General features: G+C 41.2%; 3 protein-coding genes across 3 annotated transcripts; 1 reads left to right on the top strand and 2 right to left on the bottom strand.

Moving 5' to 3' along the window:
* Window positions 1-589: 589 nt before the first annotated feature.
* Window positions 590-2,718, bottom strand: LOC308105723 (zinc finger protein ZIC 2-B-like; the record flags this gene model as incomplete). The annotated part of the gene is made up of 3 exons (XM_080456648.1): window positions 590-784; window positions 1,049-1,212; window positions 2,382-2,718. The coding sequence occupies 3 exons, from the start codon at window positions 2,716-2,718 to the stop codon at window positions 590-592; spliced, it is 696 nt and encodes a 231-aa protein (XP_080312774.1).
* Window positions 2,719-8,816: 6,098 nt separating this feature from the next.
* zic2a (zic family member 2 (odd-paired homolog, Drosophila), a) lies at window positions 8,817-11,587 on the bottom strand (the record flags this gene model as incomplete). The annotated part of the gene is made up of 3 exons (XM_080456912.1): window positions 8,817-9,011; window positions 9,276-9,439; window positions 10,609-11,587. The coding sequence occupies 3 exons, from the start codon at window positions 11,585-11,587 to the stop codon at window positions 8,817-8,819; spliced, it is 1,338 nt and encodes a 445-aa protein (XP_080313038.1).
* Window positions 11,588-16,670: 5,083 nt separating this feature from the next.
* On the top strand, window positions 16,671-19,657 carry zic5 (zic family member 5 (odd-paired homolog, Drosophila); the record flags this gene model as incomplete). Its single annotated transcript, XM_080412462.1, has 2 exons — window positions 16,671-17,721; window positions 19,218-19,657. 2 exons carry the CDS (start codon window positions 16,671-16,673, stop codon window positions 19,655-19,657), a joined length of 1,491 nt encoding a protein of 496 aa, XP_080268588.1.
* Between the last annotated feature and the right edge of the window lie 465 nt (window positions 19,658-20,122).

The raw sequence follows: 20,122 nt of genomic DNA, 5'->3' as shown, positions 1-20,122 counted from the left end.
ATAAATATGGCAGTTGATATTTACAAAAGTAAGGGTGTAGTTACAGAAATTCGAACGGCACAACGTTTATTTTCTTCATAATCTTCGAGATAGTATTTCACAATTTGAACTTGCAAAGCACAAAACATCACAAGTTAAGCCCAGCAAACTAAAATATACATTCACAAGCAAAATATTGTGGTCTGTTTTGAGTTAAATGTTGACTTTGGCACGCTTTCCAGTTTATAGATGTTTAGTATAGTACAATCAATTTGCCTTAGGATCACAATATTCAACATTATGGTACAATTTTATCGTAGTATGTGCACTAAAAGTCCAGTTAGAGAAATAGCTACCATTGAAGGAACATCTATACACCAAAGACTGACAAATTCTATCACAACCAATGGGAAAGAGAGTGTTTAGTAATTATTTACAGTATTGAATACACATTAACTATATTACAAACTCTGGTGGCAATTGTCATCTTCCCTGGTGAATTGAAATGATTTCCAAAATTGTTTGTGTGTGTGCCTCCTGTGTGTCCGTGTTCCAATCTTCTATGTCCAGTGCTGTGAAATGAACTGTGTTGGTTCATTTCAGCTTTGTCCTAAACATACCATTCACTGAAATTGGAGGATAGGCCACTGTGACTGCTGGTATTGTGCACAGCTGAGGCGGGGGACAGGTTGTTGTGAGTCTCAGTGGTTGGAGACACCAGGCCTGGTGGTGTAGAGGATTCATAACCAGAACTGGCTGCCGGCGATGAGTCAGATGGTGGTGGTGGTGGAGCTGCTTCATGGACCTGTAAAAAAACAGGGGAAAAGGGGACAAAAATACAAACAGACATGAATACAATGATATATGGGCCCAGAAAACAATAGTCTAGTAATTCATGTATTTAAAGGAGGAGCATGGGATATAGTTTAACCATAGGCTAAGCTGATGAGTTCCCAAAATACACATAACACTATCATGAATACATTGTGGTCACTATACCCGCATCCACTCACTCACTCACTCATTCAGTCACACTGCCTGTTTCTGTCTCTCTCGGTTATTTATTTACCTTCATGTGCTTGCGGAGAGAGCTTGGATGCGTGTATGACTTGTCACACATTTTGCAAAGATATGGCTTGTCCGACGTGTGAACATGCATATGTTTCTTTCGGTCGCTGCTGTTAGCAAATCTCCTGTCGCAGCCCTCAAACTCACACTGGAACGGTTTCTCTCCTGCAAAAAATAAAAAAGGAAAAAAAGAAAGACATACGTTAAAAATAATAACAATAGATGGTTAGAGACATCAACACTGTTATTCAGAGAGGCCTCTTGCATAGCATTACAGTTGTACAGTTGGCTAATGACGTTCAACCGTACAAAGTTGACCATTTGAATGCTACATGTATATTGTGGACGTTAAATGAAGACTAGAATAATTCAAAGAAGTGAGGCAACCAAACATGAAATTAAACTTCGAAACTGCAGCTCATTATAATCATGAGTGAGTTGCACTCATAAATGAGTTGTGCTCCCATATTTTGCCTAAATGATCCATGTAGGTTTTTGCTATTGTAAACGGATTCGGCCGATAGGCCTATAATGCTCACCATTTGTTGGGAAACAATACACATTTAATTAACACCTGTCCAATTAGATGGCACCAAACCACAACGACTACCCCAAGAAAATAGTTTGGTTGCACCTGGCCTCAAAGCAATGCCTACGATAACAAAAGACACTCGATGAGAGTTTAGGTTGGCTCAAATTCACATAAGACGAATTAAGCAACTCCAAAACAATAGCGAAAATATAATATAGCCTATATATACATTTTAAATCGATAAATATTCAGCATTTATCGATGGATAAATGGGATAAAACGGGAGGGGGAGCTGCGGCATGAATTGTAAAAGCGCAGTCTGGCGTAAACATTAAACCAATTGATGAGATTTACTACGAGGCTGCGCTCCACGGCGCACGCGATGCGAGCAGAGCACAGCCCTCGTGTCGCCTTTGACCCATTTTTAAAGTTTACGAAGCACAAAACCTCCACAGACTGGGTTACATAATTTACTACACATAGTTGCGACACCACTCTCTCTTAGAATTAAACAAAACCAATATTTGCGGCCCGTGACAGATAACTATTCGCATGTTAGCCCTACTATGGTAATATCCTAAATATTATTTGACAGAATAATGTTCTTGGAGGGCTAAAATAGCCACATGTAATTAGATTGCTTGAATTGGTTGAGATTTTTAACACAATGTGTGTATCTACTCCATAATGTTACGACAATAGCACAGTAAACCGTTTGTATCTATATGCACATGCTCGATTCAATGGGCCTATTAAGGAAAATGCATTATGCAATCTTCAAAACAAATTGAACAATTTTTACCTGTGTGTGTTCGCTTGTGTATCTTCAAGTTTTCCGACCGTGCGAAGACCTTCCCACATCCAGGGAAGGGACATGGAAAAGGCTTCTCGCCAGTGTGCACCCGAATGTGGTTCACCAGTTTGTATTTCGCCTTGAATGGTTTGCTCTCGCGGGCGCACTCCTCCCAGAAGCAGATGTGGTTACTCTGCTCCGGTCCCCCGACATGCTCCACTGAGACGTGCGTGACTAACTCGTGCATGGTGCTAAAAGTTTTGTTACACGACTTCTTGGGGTTGCAGAGCTGCTCCTGGTCGATCCATTTGCAGATGAGCTCCTGCTTGATGCACTGTTGCCTCATGTTTTTTTTGTAGATTGTAGATTCAAGCAAAACAATGAATCTACCTTAACCACATCGAGTAGGCCTATGCAATTTACTCTGCACCTCTCCACGTGTATTCCCCCGTCTCCGCAAGACGCAGGGGTTGTCAACCTGTGGGTCGGGACCCCCAGGGGGGTCCCCACACCACATGATTGTTGGGGGGTCCCCAGACCCCAGATGACAGTGAAGTGACAATTAAGACATTTTTTATTCCTTAAAAAAAAAAGAAGGAAACAAAAGAAAAAGACCATTATACTGCATCTATAAAGTAATCAACAAACTATTCTATAAAAACTGGTCAAACATTGGCCAAATTGTCACATGAAGAAAGAATGAGGCAAACATTGCGAAAATAGCAGATCTACAAGCTCACAATGCCTTCCCACCAGGTGTTGTGAGCTTGTAGATCGGCTGTTTCACAATATTTATGTGTCAAACTAAATTGAATGCCTCAACTCCTACATTCCAAGTATTTATCAGGTGGGGGGTCCCATAGTTCAAACATGATTATTGTGGGGGGTCCTCAGTTCAAATATGATTATTTTGGGGGGTCCCCAAATCAAATATGATTATTTTAGGGGGTCCTCAGTTCAAATATGATTATTTTGGGGGGTCCCCAGTTCAAATATGATTATTTTTGGGGGTCCCCTGTTCAAATATGATTATTTTGGGGGGGTCACTGCCTGAAAAGGTTGAGAACCACTGTTATACTGTGTTATACGCTTTGGAGGCTATATTTGTGCGCCATGACTCTGTGGTGTTTGTGTCCGATTGGGAGGTGCCTGCCTGCAGCCAGTTTCCTCATATACAGGAGTATAGGGAGTTTTGTTTGTTTCTCCTCCATGCCAGGAGGAGGACAAGTGACAGCCATTCCGGCTCTTTCACAGAAACACATTCATCTGTGTGTGAGAAAGGCAGGCAGCCGCTGAGCTCACATGAAAGGCCACGGGGGCTGCGTTACACAGGAAGGCAGACTGTACATAGGTTACTCAACATGTCAGACTGGGGGGGGGGGGGGGGGGCGTCGAGGGAGGGAGCGACGAGAGTGTGTATTATTTATTTATTTAACTGTCTTTTATTTTTTTACATATAAAGTGGCATCTGTTTGGGTCAATAAGCTGACTCCGAAATGCATAATATCAGGGGTCTTCAACGTTTTTCAGGCCAGGGACCCCTCTATGTTGCAGAAATTTTTACTTGGACTGCTATTTTTTTTTTTACTTCTACACCTATACCTCTTTGCCAAAAATAGCCGATATGCAAGCTCACAACACCATTGTCAGCTTATCTGCTATTTTTGGATAAATTTCTCATCAGAAAAGGGATGCTATATAGGGTTCAAGTGGTTAATGTAAAAAAATAGTCATGTCACACAAAAAAATTGCGGCCCCCTGTAACTAGAGGACCCAGACCCCTAGGGATCCCGGACCCCCTGTTGAAGACCCCTGGCATATATATTTTAATGCCAAAATCACAAGTGATGTGCGCATAACCCGCACTCCCATATCCATAAACTTGTCCTGGGCTGGTCCTATTATTATCTTGAATCGTACTACAAAGCTGTTAACTTTGCATGCTGGAATGAGGAAGGAACCAGTACAAAAGAAGTCCGACATAATGAATCTATTTTGGTTAAAAAAATAAAATTATGTCAAAAATAGGCATACCATTCATGTGACATTTATTTTGCCTCAACAGGTGACCATCATATTCTAATAATATATTCTTGCCCATTTTGTTAAGAAAAGAAGAATATATATATATATATATATATATATATATATATATATATATATATATATATATATATATATATGTATATATATATATATATATATATATATATATATATATAGTATTTATTTACTTTCAGTCCACACTTTTTTCCCAGTTTTTTTTTTGTCCACACACACGTGTGTGTGGACCATTTCGAATAAACAAATTTGCAATAGGCTATCAACAGATTTATTTGACAAAATGTGAACTAATCCAATGGCATGGCCGTCATGTAAAGGGGAATATTATAGGCCTGCATTCACTGACCCATTTCCATTCATTTGAAACGGCTGCGTTTTCCTGAAGTTAATGTTAATTTCAATTAGCATTTTCTTGTTGTGAGTCTTGTGAGATTAGTGTAAAACGAAATAAGATCTCAAATAAGTCTAAGGAAATATTAAGTCACGACTTTTGACTTATGTATTGAAGCACTCAACAGGTTTATCTTCCAGGAATAATGAATAAATGGACAAAAGTACAAGACGTTCGTTAATTTTCACTGCAAATAAATATTCCACATTTGTTTTCTCAATAAAGACCGGCATGCCACTTATAATTCGGCCAGTGTAGAAAAAATAAATAAAAATAAACTTTGCAAAATGTTTAGCTTAAATAGCTATAATAGCCTACTATTAATTAATACAATTCTAATTTGAAATATGAAAAATAGTATATATATATATTACATAAATAAATAACCAATGCAGTATTTTTTTTCATTGCTGAGGAAGGCTACAATACACGCCACACACAACTTATTATTATTAGGCCTGTATTAACTGTCTCATAAGCATAAACTATAACATGTTTGGAACACAGACATCTACAACCTATCTAATCTGAAACTAAAACAGGCTTTTCTAAATCAACAAGCTAAAACTATCTATCCCAGGTTTAGAGGGGGAAAATATGTGTTCTGCGCCCCATTATTTAATGTGTGAAATATGAAAGATTGCCAACAATATTTTATGAGGACACACTGAATCATGCCCAGACATTGTGCTTCCTACGCCTAGGGTCTGTGTTTTCGTTGTATTTTTCAATAGAGGCAACACAAGAAAAAGGTGGAAAACAATCATGTTGAAAACACATTTTACAATAGCATTAAAATCAATAGCAAGTTTTGAGGTTGAGAGAAAATGTGTGTGTGTGTGTGTGTGTGTGTGTGTGTGTGTGTGTGTGTGTGTGTGTGTGTGTGTGTGTGTGTGTGTGTGTGTGTGTGTGTGCGCGTGCGTGCGTGCGTGTGTGTGTGTGCATGTGTGCATGTGTGCATGCATGCATGCTTGCGTGCGTGCGTGCATGCGTGTTTAATGGGTCATGGTTGCGCTATGAAAATAATGAAATTGACTATACCATTGTTAAAACACAAGAGGCAACGTACGTTGGTCGTGACTCGTGCTACTAATTTCTTCAATCAATACCAACTATTGTGCTCCTCGTGCATCATGGCCTCCTGGATTATAGTTATGGTTATGGGCGGACCATTAGTCTAGTTATGACGCAAATCTACTAAAGTGAGCCCTCGAGAGTGATACAAGCCCCCCTACCCACAGGCATCTATCTCCCCCCCCACACACACACACACACACACACACACACACACACACACACACACACACACACACACACACACACACACACACACACACACACACACACACACACACGGCGTGTGGACTAGTCTGGACACAATGTGTGTTTAGTAGGCTATACGCATGAAATTACTAATATTTATTAGAGAGGGTTGTATGTAGCGCCCATGCATTTTAGTTGATGCCGTTTTGTTCCCTTTGTCCGATTTATACTGTTGACTCCATTTAAGTCCCTGAAATAGGAAATCTAAATCGTCCAGCTTGAGGAGGTGACCGTGCGTCTGTGATAATTGTGTCCAAACGGAATCATGTCGTATAAAGCTCAGTGTAGCAGGTGACTCTTCTCCTTGAAGAATAGTAGTATTTTCTAAAAGCCTTTCCCTTCTCTGTGGATCAATATCAGAACAGCATGTGCCGAGGAGGAAACGGCATCGACGCGCCGCGTGGGGCTGACCTTTTCCACTCCCCACAGGTCATATCATCCTCCGCGAGAGAGGTCACAACACCGAGCCATGCTCGTGAGAAACCCTCGCGCATGAAAGGCCATTAGGACCCTGATTACATATGAAGTTCATATTCCGTTATTTTTGTTGTCAAGCCTGAAGCCTCTATAAGCCCGTGGTTCTCAAACTATATAATTTCAAGGACCACCGTAACTCTGACCCTTACGGGTCCATTTGGTTCCATTTGTACACTCTCAGAGTTACAGAGCCTGTAAGGGTCCATTTGGTATACCCCCTCAAGGCACACTGAGGGTCCCTGGCTCCCACTTTTAGGGAACCACTGCTCTAAGCCAAATAATAACAAAAGCTGGTAGGCTACAAATGAAATACTTTGTTACCAAGCGAATCGTCGTGGTTGCCCGTATAGCTCATATATGAACCACCATGAAGTCCCATAATAATGTACTTAACTGTTCACCGTTATTAATCCATATAGGCTACCGACTCGGACGCCCGTCCGTCCCCCAAACACAATGAGATGACCCATGCTTTTCTCAACATATAGACACCGACACTGAAAACAGCTCATCTCCAGCAGAAGCAAGTAGCACGTCCTCTCGCAAGAAAAAAAAAACATATCTCACACAGACTTTCTTTCTGCCTATATCCAAGACAAAAGTTAAAGCCTAAAATTCCTCTGATTTACACAGCATTCGCTGTCATGCACAATCTATATGACAAATGTTTATGAACTGTACAATTGCCTATCATGGGCGTATAATGGCTTGCTCGTTTTCCAGTGTATAGGGCTACTACAGCCCCAGTCAAGTTCAAGTTCACGGCTGTTTGGCGCAACTCCCCTACTCTCAAATGACCAATGTGGGGGAGGGGGAGGCTATTTGCATTTTCGGCATAAGCCTATGCAGAGGTCTGTCTGCAGATGAAGAATTAGATTACAATAAATTACATAAAAAATAAATCTATAGGCTGGAAAATGTGCCATTTCCTCCAAAAGCAGAGTGCTATGCATGCATCTCAACAAGCACTGAAAATGGATATCAGCCTATATCTCAAAATATTAGGCCCAAAACAATAACTATCTTGTTTAAATTCGTATTTGAGTTTTATCATTCTAAACAAAGTATTTCCAGGAAACCCCAAGTTTGTTAGCCTACTTTGTAACATCCAGCTACAAGTGATGACTCATTTACATTTCAAAACATACTTTTGGTCATGATGTAGCAGTTATGCCATTTTAGCACCAACAGCCATTACCACGCTTTGCAAAGCTTGAAACAAACATATATTTTTTTTAAAGGGGAAACTTTTCCTTGAATAAACTATTTCAATGTCTGAGACCTGCATCTGCCAATGTTTTTAAATATTTCTGCCATAGTTACATGATAGAAAACAAGGAAAACCTAACCATGTAAACAAACGGAATTAAGAAAAAAACAAAGGGGATATTTAACACTTGCAACACCTTTTATTATATTTGTATGCAGTAAAATTCTTATCACAATAAGGAAGAAAACACCTCTTAAAACTTTGAACAAAACACAACAAAACAACTGCCCATGTTTAGCTCATAATTGTACATATTTATAGTAAAGAAACATTCTTTATAAATATTGTTTCATCTGTAGCAAGTAAATACCATAATTTAATTACAAATGGATAAATATGGCAGTTGATATTTACAAAAGTAAGGGTGTAGTTACAGAAATTCGAACGGCACAACGTTTATTTTCTTCATAATCTTCGAGATAGTATTTCACAATTTGAACTTGCAAAGCACAAAACATCACAAGTTAAGCCCAGCAAACTAAAATATACATTCACAAGCAAAATATTGTGGTCTGTTTTGAGTTAAATGTTGACTTTGGCACGCTTTCCAGTTTATAGATGTTTAGTATAGTACAATCAATTTGCCTTAGGATCACAATATTCAACATTATGGTACAATTTTATCGTAGTATGTGCACTAAAAGTCCAGTTAGAGAAATAGCTACCATTGAAGGAACATCTATACACCAAAGACTGACAAATTCTATCACAACCAATGGGAAAGAGAGTGTTTAGTAATTATTTACAGTATTGAATACACATTAACTATATTACAAACTCTGGTGGCAATTGTCATCTTCCCTGGTGAATTGAAATGATTTCCAAAATTGTTTGTGTGTGTGCCTCCTGTGTGTCCGTGTTCCAATCTTCTATGTCCAGTGCTGTGAAATGAACTGTGTTGGTTCATTTCAGCTTTGTCCTAAACATACCATTCACTGAAATTGGAGGATAGGCCACTGTGACTGCTGGTATTGTGCACAGCTGAGGCGGGGGACAGGTTGTTGTGAGTCTCAGTGGTTGGAGACACCAGGCCTGGTGGTGTAGAGGATTCATAACCAGAACTGGCTGCCGGCGATGAGTCAGATGGTGGTGGTGGTGGAGCTGCTTCATGGACCTGTAAAAAAACAGGGGAAAAGGGGACAAAAATACAAACAGACATGAATACAATGATATATGGGCCCAGAAAACAATAGTCTAGTAATTCATGTATTTAAAGGAGGAGCATGGGATATAGTTTAACCATAGGCTAAGCTGATGAGTTCCCAAAATACACATAACACTATCATGAATACATTGTGGTCACTATACCCGCATCCACTCACTCACTCACTCATTCAGTCACACTGCCTGTTTCTGTCTCTCTCGGTTATTTATTTACCTTCATGTGCTTGCGGAGAGAGCTTGGATGCGTGTATGACTTGTCACACATTTTGCAAAGATATGGCTTGTCCGACGTGTGAACATGCATATGTTTCTTTCGGTCGCTGCTGTTAGCAAATCTCCTGTCGCAGCCCTCAAACTCACACTGGAACGGTTTCTCTCCTGCAAAAAATAAAAAAGGAAAAAAAGAAAGACATACGTTAAAAATAATAACAATAGATGGTTAGAGACATCAACACTGTTATTCAGAGAGGCCTCTTGCATAGCATTACAGTTGTACAGTTGGCTAATGACGTTCAACCGTACAAAGTTGACCATTTGAATGCTACATGTATATTGTGGACGTTAAATGAAGACTAGAATAATTCAAAGAAGTGAGGCAACCAAACATGAAATTAAACTTCGAAACTGCAGCTCATTATAATCATGAGTGAGTTGCACTCATAAATGAGTTGTGCTCCCATATTTTGCCTAAATGATCCATGTAGGTTTTTGCTATTGTAAACGGATTCGGCCGATAGGCCTATAATGCTCACCATTTGTTGGGAAACAATACACATTTAATTAACACCTGTCCAATTAGATGGCACCAAACCACAACGACTACCCCAAGAAAATAGTTTGGTTGCACCTGGCCTCAAAGCAATGCCTACGATAACAAAAGACACTCGATGAGAGTTTAGGTTGGCTCAAATTCACATAAGACGAATTAAGCAACTCCAAAACAATAGCGAAAATATAATATAGCCTATATATACATTTTAAATCGATAAATATTCAGCATTTATCGATGGATAAATGGGATAAAACGGGAGGGGGAGCTGCGGCATGAATTGTAAAAGCGCAGTCTGGCGTAAACATTAAACCAATTGATGAGATTTACTACGAGGCTGCGCTCCACGGCGCACGCGATGCGAGCAGAGCACAGCCCTCGTGTCGCCTTTGACCCATTTTTAAAGTTTACGAAGCACAAAACCTCCACAGACTGGGTTACATAATTTACTACACATAGTTGCGACACCACTCTCTCTTAGAATTAAACAAAACCAATATTTGCGGCCCGTGACAGATAACTATTCGCATGTTAGCCCTACTATGGTAATATCCTAAATATTATTTGACAGAATAATGTTCTTGGAGGGCTAAAATAGCCACATGTAATTAGATTGCTTGAATTGGTTGAGATTTTTAACACAATGTGTGTATCTACTCCATAATGTTACGACAATAGCACAGTAAACCGTTTGTATCTATATGCACATGCTCGATTCAATGGGCCTATTAAGGAAAATGCATTATGCAATCTTCAAAACAAATTGAACAATTTTTACCTGTGTGTGTTCGCTTGTGTATCTTCAAGTTTTCCGACCGTGCGAAGACCTTCCCACATCCAGGGAAGGGACATGGAAAAGGCTTCTCGCCAGTGTGCACCCGAATGTGGTTCACCAGTTTGTATTTCGCCTTGAATGGTTTGCTCTCGCGGGCGCACTCCTCCCAGAAGCAGATGTGGTTACTCTGCTCCGGTCCCCCGACATGCTCCACTGAGACGTGCGTGACTAACTCGTGCATGGTGCTAAAAGTTTTGTTACACGACTTCTTGGGGTTGCAGAGCTGCTCCTGGTCGATCCATTTGCAGATGAGCTCCTGCTTGATGCACTGTTGCCTCATGTAGCGAAAAAAGGCACCAGGGTGGTGATGGGCTGCCATGTTCATATTCATGGAGCCGTACTGGTGGTTGTGGAGCTGTGCGTTGTGGAGCTGTGCGGCCGAGTACGGATCGGTCCTCGGGCTGGAGACCTGGTGGTACTGGTCGGACCGTCCAAAAACTTCTCCCGGTAGTCCCAGCCGCATTTGGCCGTTCAGTACGTTCGAGGATCCATGGGACCCATGCTGATCGTGGATCCCAGGGAACAGAATGTGGCCTTGACTGTCTGTGTGTGAGTGATGGAGGGATCCCGCCGTGGGGCCAAAAATAGTATGCTGGCTGCTCACCGGAGAGGACTCTCCGAAGCCACGGCTGCGAAAAAGAAAGTCCCTGGTGGAGTTGAAAGGAGAGCTTGCATACGAGGTGACATGAGCGGCGTGAGCCCCCAAAGCCGCAGCGGGGTAGCCCGGCGCCTGGGCGCTGAAGGCAGAGCTCTGTCCCGGAGAAAGATCATGGTTCAGCTTAAATGCACCCATGTGTGCCGAGTCTACAAAGCTATTTTGTGCCAAACTCAAGTCTCTCTCCTGCATCTCGCTTGCTGAGTGATGTCTGGCAAACGAGCCTACTCCCAGTCCAGGAAACTGGTGACCAGCATCCAGTAACATGTTTTCAGTTAGCGTATTTTTTTTTTTGCTCGAATCAGTAATGGTTTAGGCTACGAAGTAACGAGAAGAAATTCAAATGGTAATGCTGACACGCAACGCTTTAACTTCCAACGTTGGAAACATCATATCAGGCGTAATTCAAAACGGCGATCCGCTCATGAGGAAAAATAGCCTGGCTTTGCTATCGGCGTCTGAATTCACTTGTAGTTAACTTATGACTCAAAAATCCCAACGTAATGAAGTGAAGAGTTTCCTTTAGCCCTTTCCTCTCGAAACAGTGACAGTTGGTTGTTTTTAAAATACATTTAAAAAAATGAAATAATGATCTTACTAGGTGTCCTTCGCATTCACTGAGAGAGGGTGCTGAAGCATCTCAGAATTGTTGTTCCGACTGCTATGTTTATTTCTCTCGCTCGCCTGTGTATTATCGCGGACGGTCCCTGTTTCTCCGTGGACTGGCACTACCTCCTCTTACGCCCCCTTTAACTGGAGCCCGTGCATTCATTCCACGCAGTCTCATTGGCCACTGCGGCTCATCAATCCCAGGTGCCCCTCCAATAGCAGGTACCGCTTTGGCGACTAATAGATGATCGCCATTTTCCACTAATAATTACCGCCTACTTTTTAGAAGAGGATTTTCGGGGAAAGAAAGAGATATCAGAAAACACAATTGTTTTTTTTTCCTCCAGTGGGTAATGGGTTAATGTATAGATAATGCGAATGCAATGTCTGGTGATATCAGAAGGGCGCTGACATATAGACTACTATTTTCGAAACAAATACATAAATAGCCTTAATATAAGCAAATAACTTCGAACTTGGGAGGTGACGTTGACAATTGACGCTATTTTGTTTGCATAACCCAAACATGATACTGCTTATTTTTTGTTTTATTTTATCTTCGCTTACAAATCTTGCATTCGTGGAAATGTTTATGGAAAGACACCATTAAAGTATGCAAATTGAGCCCTGGCAATTAATCACAATGTCATCTAAAATGAAACAATCCATGGACTGTTAATATCATTTAAAAGCAACTTAAGCTTTAACAACCTAACAGATTTCCGTAATAAATCTTTGTTACTGGATATCCCATAAAACTGGATACATCAAGCCCCAATTTCGTAGCCTACAGTGTTTATCTAAGACATATTACATGGAACGAATATCATGACGCACAACCTCCCTGTCGTGTCTCAGCTATATAGGATAGTCAATGTTTAGTAAGAAAAATGGCTTTCCTCTGTGTGAAAATCCAATTTCCAAACCAAAATAGTCTAAAACTGATTAAATGTTAGTTGATGATCTGTATATAGTCCTACACGATGAACATGTGGTTCTTAAGACGCTCTTTGTGGGTGAAATTGTGGTAAACGCTGTAAAAGCATTCCTATTTGAAGAAAGGATTCTGTTTGACTAAGACGCGTTCATAGTTCCACACCACCCCGCGGGGCTCCATAAGGAATCATGTGTCTTCTGTGGTTCTGTGGTTTAGCACTAGAACCACGATGGGACGAGGTGCTATGGCTCAACCGTCAGTGGTTCTCGGTGACACCTTTGGGTTCCACAGACTATTGGTTCTCCATCAACCTGCTGTGAATCTCCAGAGCTTTTCAACTCAGCTACACCTAATTAAGTCTCATGTTATGACTGTGAAGTGCGCTCAGAAAACAATTTACAAGTAATGATTAAGGCTCAAGGCTCTCTTGAACTAACACGGTTGATATTATAATGTCTAAATAAAAGTTGTAAGTCAGTGAATAAGAGTGGTTTGAAGTGGTGCTGCTGTATTGGTTCTTTAAAACATATTCCATGTTGCAACATAAGTGGCTACTCTGTTATTACAAGTTAAACCACTAGCCTATTTTGTACAGTTAAGCTCTCCAGTTTTTTTATGTGAGACTGAGACCTCATATTTGAAGTAGAGCGTCAATATCTCAAAGCAAGGGCTCACTGGCAACCTTCCATTCAAAGCACACGAATCTCCGTTTAAATGCTACGTACAACAGCTGCCCATTCAAATGTTTACATTTAACTGAAAGGAGGTTTACTTACACTTTCATCAAATTAAAGTCCCTTGAGCACTCCAGTTGTTCCAGCACACAACAAACTTTCTCTTGCCTCTCTCAACCCTTCGGTGCTCCAGGCGGTAAATAACGGGAAGCCGAGTTGAACGTATAAGGCCTACAACTTTTGAAATTCCGTGTCTCAAAGTGGGGCAGCCTGAGCATACACGCCATTCTTCCAAGTCTATTTCAACCCGCACCACAGGAAACTTAGGAGCTGATCCAAGTTCAAAGTCACGTCTGCCGACCTCTATAAGAACTTCTTTATTTCTGTAGAAAACCACAAAACATTCCCGATAGGAAAAAAGAAAAAGAAAATTAAAAAGAAAGAAAACTCAATCGGCCAGAGGCACATGGCTGTGGGTTTCCCTTCTGCTACGAGAAGAAGGGGGATAACATAATGAAATCCCCAAAGACCACTATTTCAACAGGTTTTAGGGCATGGGATAGGGGACGTCGGGACGACAAACTGCTCTAAACCAATCGCACACATTAAATATTATTTATTATATAATCTAACGCATGCAGCTATTTCAGAACTGGAAAAAGTAAAATTATAAATTAAAGTGAATAACATGAAGGCTTGTACATTAAGGCAAAAGAGAGTTCTATAATGGCGCTGTGCCTAACACAGGCCAAGGGTGAGAGAAGCGGGGCGTATTTCACTTCTCTATTATTTGACAATATCAATATGTTGACGCATTGGAAGGTTACTTGTGTGGTTTCCGTGACCTTGTGTTTCATGGATGTTTGACCCATGACCCCTTAAGACCACATATGTTGCCCTCTTGACACTTTTGGTAAAATAACCCTTTTTATGACAAAGCGTCTTTGTTTTAAAGGGGGAAACGTTTAAGACATCCCCCTTACTCCTTGGAAGACATCGACATGCTTTGGGTGATTTTAAAACTAAAAGTTAAGGGAGATTAACCCATTCATTAGTTGGTGAGTTTGCTCTGGCGTTTCCCTCTCCATTTTAACTAATTGATTGACGAAGATGTTAAAACATGTGCCTCATGCTAACATGAAGCTTTATACTTGAATAGTTCTAAAAATGTAGGCATATGATACAATATCACCATATTGACACAAATTGATTCCCCTGAGTAGCTGGGAAAATCACTCAAAAATTTTTTTTTTCTTAATTAGGCTATATAGGGACTTCATCATAACTTAATTTTGTGGTTAGAATGTTGATTGCTAATTTATTTACCGTTTAACTGAACAGGTCCATGTAGCCAAACAATCATAAACAATTAATCACATGTCAGAAGGTAAAAATGTGCATATAAACAAAACTGACAAACTAGTTTATAGGCAAGTAGCCTACCGTAGGCTAATGGAACATTATTAGGCTATATTCTCGGTTTAATTCTTCCAAGTGGAAAAGCTGCAGTTAAACATTTGTTTATTTATTTTAATGTAGGCTAGCTGGTGAACTCTATATATGCAATAGTCTGGCGAATTAAATCATTTTATCCAGAATTGTGCTAACCCTCCCTCACACCTGATAGCCTTGCCTACTAAGTGCAACACAAACTTACAAGTTGTAGATTTATAGACAGCTGTTGCACATTTTAAGGTGAGCTCTTTTAAAGTTATCAGACCTTTGAACATCCATGTCCAACTATTTAAGGTTGGCTGCGGCTATATCAGAAATGGATTCCAAAAGGGTCTTTAAATTAAGACATTAAATCGATAACAGATACACCTGCTGAGAAAAGGGGGCGTGATGTCTAAAATAAAAGTGAACTTTTAGGCTATATATCTACACTGTTTAACAACTTTGTTCACACTTCACCCATATGGACATTCTGTGATGATCATTGATGGTAGCTCTTCTGGGTTATGCCACCGTGCACGTTTTACAAAGTGTATTTATTTTCACTTATTACCAATGTATTGGTACAGTGAAAAGTATAATTTGTAAATTATTGTGATCAAGATTTAAATTATGTCAACATACGTTTTATTATTATTCATGTGTAATAAAAGAAAGATTCTGAAGTCAATTATTGTGGCTTTTTCAGTTTGCCCCGTCTCAACCATACAGCAATATCACAAAACTGAGTTTAAAATGTAAAGCTTCTTATAGCCTATTAAGCCTACTAAGAGTCACGAGCAACATTAAGACATAGGCTGAACATTATTATAATAATTATCATAATGCAGAGCACATATTAAGAGGCTTACAAATGTCAAAATGGTCATTAACTCATCAACATGGCATAAAAATAAAATCATCATTTTAATGCTTACATGTCAGATTTTACAATTGGAAAACTATGTCAGGTATGATATTTATTTAATTAATTTGAAGTAATGTAAATATTGCGCATTAGGGGAAAAAAACATGTGAGTAGATATTGACAAATGCTTCTGGGAAACCACAAAAGACAAAATGGTAATGAAAATGACAATTGCCAACACAGCCCTCATGTCGTCAGTAGGTACGATGAATGCATTTTTTCATGTTTTACTATTTTAGGCTAATAATTTTGATATACCTCCAATAGTGGTTGGAAATGTCATCAAGATAGCCCTAAAGTATTGGACAAAAAAATACAAAATACAAAAAAAAAACACTCATAGTCCTTAAATCCACTAATGTTTCTGTCGTTTACATACACCACTACTATAAGCGGCACAAACAGATTTGTTGGTAACTTTGTGAGTACAACTTTTTGGAGTCAACAGCGATAAAGAGAGTGAGGGGGCGGAACCCTGCTGAGACCCTGCGCTGAACGACAGCCAATCGCTTCGTTCTCTTAACTGCCAGTCACCGAAATCCGTCCAATACCCGCAGTGCCATTTCTAAACTGTATTCCCTACTGTGTCCTCCAACTGTTGTATGTTCTGCCAATCGCTTGAGGACAGAGTGGGAAAAGGAGCAAGCAGAGTTAGAAGCAGGACAAAAGAAGTTATAGACCCTTATAAACATATATTCTAATGTTTTAGATTGCGTGGTGTGGGTAAAAACAATAGCGGTGAGTGTGGATGGACTTGACAGTGTAGTTATGGAACCCCCTTTAAGCAAGAGGAATCCGGCGATAAGATTAGCGGATTTGGCAGCGACTCAACCCCTGCCTCATCAGAATATGACAGGCTTCCCGGGGCTAGGGGGGCATCACCCTCTCTCCCACCATGCCCACCTCCACCCTGGGGAGCTGGGCAACGACCCTGGAGTGGCACTCACTCCATTTGGACCAGAGCACATGGCACAGACAAATGCTCTCAAACTTAGCCCATCTCAGCACATTCAGAGCCATCCCGAAGCTCAGACCGCGGCATCTTTCAGTTGTGTTCAGACCACAGTTGGTTTCCCCGTGGCTCACCCCCACTCAGGCTACTCGAGCAGCAGGGACCTCATCCTCAGGAGAGAACTATCAGCCTCTGCTATGCATGCACTTGGCGAACAGCATAGTTCCGCCTCCTCCCCTCATCACCATGGCATGTTCATCTCCCCAACAGGTGCTTATGGGCACGCGGAAAGTGGGGCCCATCCACTTTTCACTGGACTTCACGACCAGGCGTCCCCAGGTGCCCATCACCACCATGCCCTCAACGGGCAGATGCGCCTGGGTATACCGGGGGACATCTACGGCAGGCCGGAGCACTTCGGGCACAGGCCAGAACACTATGGACCCTCTTCTCTCCACAGCTACAACTCCATGAACCTCAATGTGAACATCGCTTCTGCTCCGCACGGAGCGGCGGGGGCGTTTTTGAGATACATGAGGCAGCCCATAAAGCAAGAGTTAATCTGCAAATGGATCGACCAGGAACAGCAAACTTCGAAAAAGCAGCCCTGCTCGAAAACTTACAGCACGATGCACGAACTGGTCAACCATGTCACCGTAGAGCACGTCGGGGGACCCGAGCAGAGCTCCCATGTCTGTTTCTGGGAGGAATGTCCGCGCGAGGGGAAAGCTTTTAAAGCAAAGTACAAACTGATCAATCACATCCGAGTACATACAGGAGAAAAGCCGTTCCCATGTCCTTTCCCAGGTTGTGGAAAAGTCTTCGCTCGATCGGAGAATCTTAAGATTCACAAGAGGACTCATACAGGTCAGTAACCTAGACAGACGCGATCTAACAGTAAGAGCTGCGTGTATAACCGTCCACAGAGTACCGTCTGTAATGCATTGTAGCACTTGAGTTTGTTGTCTCCCTGTTGTTGACATTCTGACTGTCCACGAACAGAGCATGACGGTGCGTAATTGTGCGTAATATAACGAACAAATACGTTTTTTAAATGACACATTTCTGACAATGTATCGCCTCGCGCGAGTAAAAATGCATCATTTCCTCTCTGAATCATAAACTTTGCTCGTAGACGTCTGATGCTGTAGTAGGCGTGAGGGGATTATCGCATAGGATTTGTAAAACGTGCTTACGTAGCCTACATCTAAACCAGTGCGCCTCAATGCTAAGCGTAAATGGAGTTATCCATAATAGTCTAGACGTTTACACATCTGGTTTATGGGGTGGGGGGAGTTTGTGATTAAAAGGTCTGTGCATAATGCTGTTATTCCTATGACGTTGGATTAAAATATGTATAGGCAGCACCATTTAGCACTCGAACTGTTAAAGACAAATGAAATATAACTAAACTATTTACTTAGGCCTATTGTTTACTCCTTCGCGTAGTTTTGTGCAAACTTTGCTGTGCTGGTGCCATGGCTTTATGCATTCAGATAGGCTATGATGGTCTAACCACAACAATGGCGTCAGTGCAGCCCATAGTAACAACACAATGAAATGTTGTGAAGAGTCGCACGTGCTATGCAAAATAGCTAAACTTTTAACTGTAGTGTGTAGACTACCAAACCTGGATATATAGGCCTATGTTACTTACTAATACTAGGATCTGCTGGTCCTCAAGAGCTTTTTGGGGCATGGTTTTCTTTTGAACTTCTTTTGAACTGTCTCGTTGCAAAGTCGTAGGCTATGCCACGAATAAGTATGTCTTCTCTATCGTGATTAATTATTAAGGATCAGAAGTTCAACAATGGAAAAGAAATACCCTTGTGTTTCGAGCCATTCTATTACAAAGCATACTTGCAGCAGCACGTTTTGAATGGTTGTATATTCGACTGTTTTGCCTCGTGAAGGTGTATTTGTGTGTGAAGCATGCCCGTATTAATTCCACTTCATGGGGCACATAAACGGCTCGTTGTGGCCGTGGCGGTGCTCTGAGTATAACCAAGAGGTCCTCTGACATGGTCCACGTGCTCAGACAGGAGCCTGCTTGTAAATGTGTCTGTGGCACATATATGAATAAATAAACTATGATGAACAGGAAGTGGGCTGCCACAGCAACCATTTATTGAGTAATTGGCCTTCATGACATGAAGTATTAAACGCGGTATGCTAAGAAGCAGTGAGGGGCCCAACACATTGGTTGGCCAGGCGTACGTAACTAATGATATGATGTGTATAGTGTTTAGCATAAACGTAGTAATCGAGCATATATGAATAGCTTGTACACAATGTGTATCTGTGTGTCAGAAATAACATTTTATGGCGATGCACTGATCAATCTTTGTTTCCCTCCATTCAAGGAGAGAAGCCTTTCAAATGCGAGTTTGAGGGCTGTGACAGGAAATTCGCCAACAGCAGCGACCGGAAGAAGCACTCTCACGTTCACACTAGTGACAAGCCTTACTACTGCAAGGTCCGCGGCTGTGACAAGTCCTACACGCACCCGAGCTCACTGCGAAAGCACATGAAAGTACATTGCAAGTCTCCACCGCCTCCCTCCACGAACGCCGCCTACATTTCCTCCACAAACACTATAGGAGACCCCCTTTCGCCCAACTCTGAACCGCACAGGAACCGATCCGCGAACCTCTCGCCTCAGGTTACCAACCTCAATGAGTGGTACGTGTGCCAGGGGAGCGGAGGACCCAACCACCTTCACACCCCCTCCAGCGAGGTGGCAACGTCAGAGTCAGACGACGAGGACTCTTTCAGAAACACAGACCCAAGAACAATGCTCTGATGAACATGTTTACAGCTATACAAGTGTTGCCCATGTTGTTCTGTTTAAATGTGTAGGCCTATACTGGCCCATGTGCATGTGGGAAATTGACCAATGGCATATCAATATTTTAAATATCAACGGTAGACCACAACTAGCCTATGTAATATTACAAGGTTGTGCTAAACCGTGTAATAATAACTTAATTATCGTTGTGGATGTAGGTCTAATAATATGGGGAGCAACTGCAATGTGTGCCCTGCTCCTTTCCTTACAACAGTGAATGTATAGATCACAACTTTCAGCTACTTGACACTATATAGCCTACATTGGAATTGGATCGGTAAAAACAACTTTTAAAGGAGTTAGCCTATATTCCTTGTGAAAGAAAAGCTTTATTATTTGAGAGACCCATGACGTTTGGAGGAACCATGTTGTTAGACAGCTAGACAATTTAACCACAAACTATTTTCAAAACATGTAAGC

The sequence above is a fragment of the Gymnoscopelus braueri genome (assembly GCF_963280865.1).
Source record: "Gymnoscopelus braueri genome assembly, chromosome: 18".
Classification (NCBI taxonomy): Eukaryota; Metazoa; Chordata; class Actinopteri; order Myctophiformes; family Myctophidae; genus Gymnoscopelus; species Gymnoscopelus braueri.
Note: the sequence above shows the minus strand (reverse complement) of the source record. Positions and strands in the feature narration are given on the sequence as shown.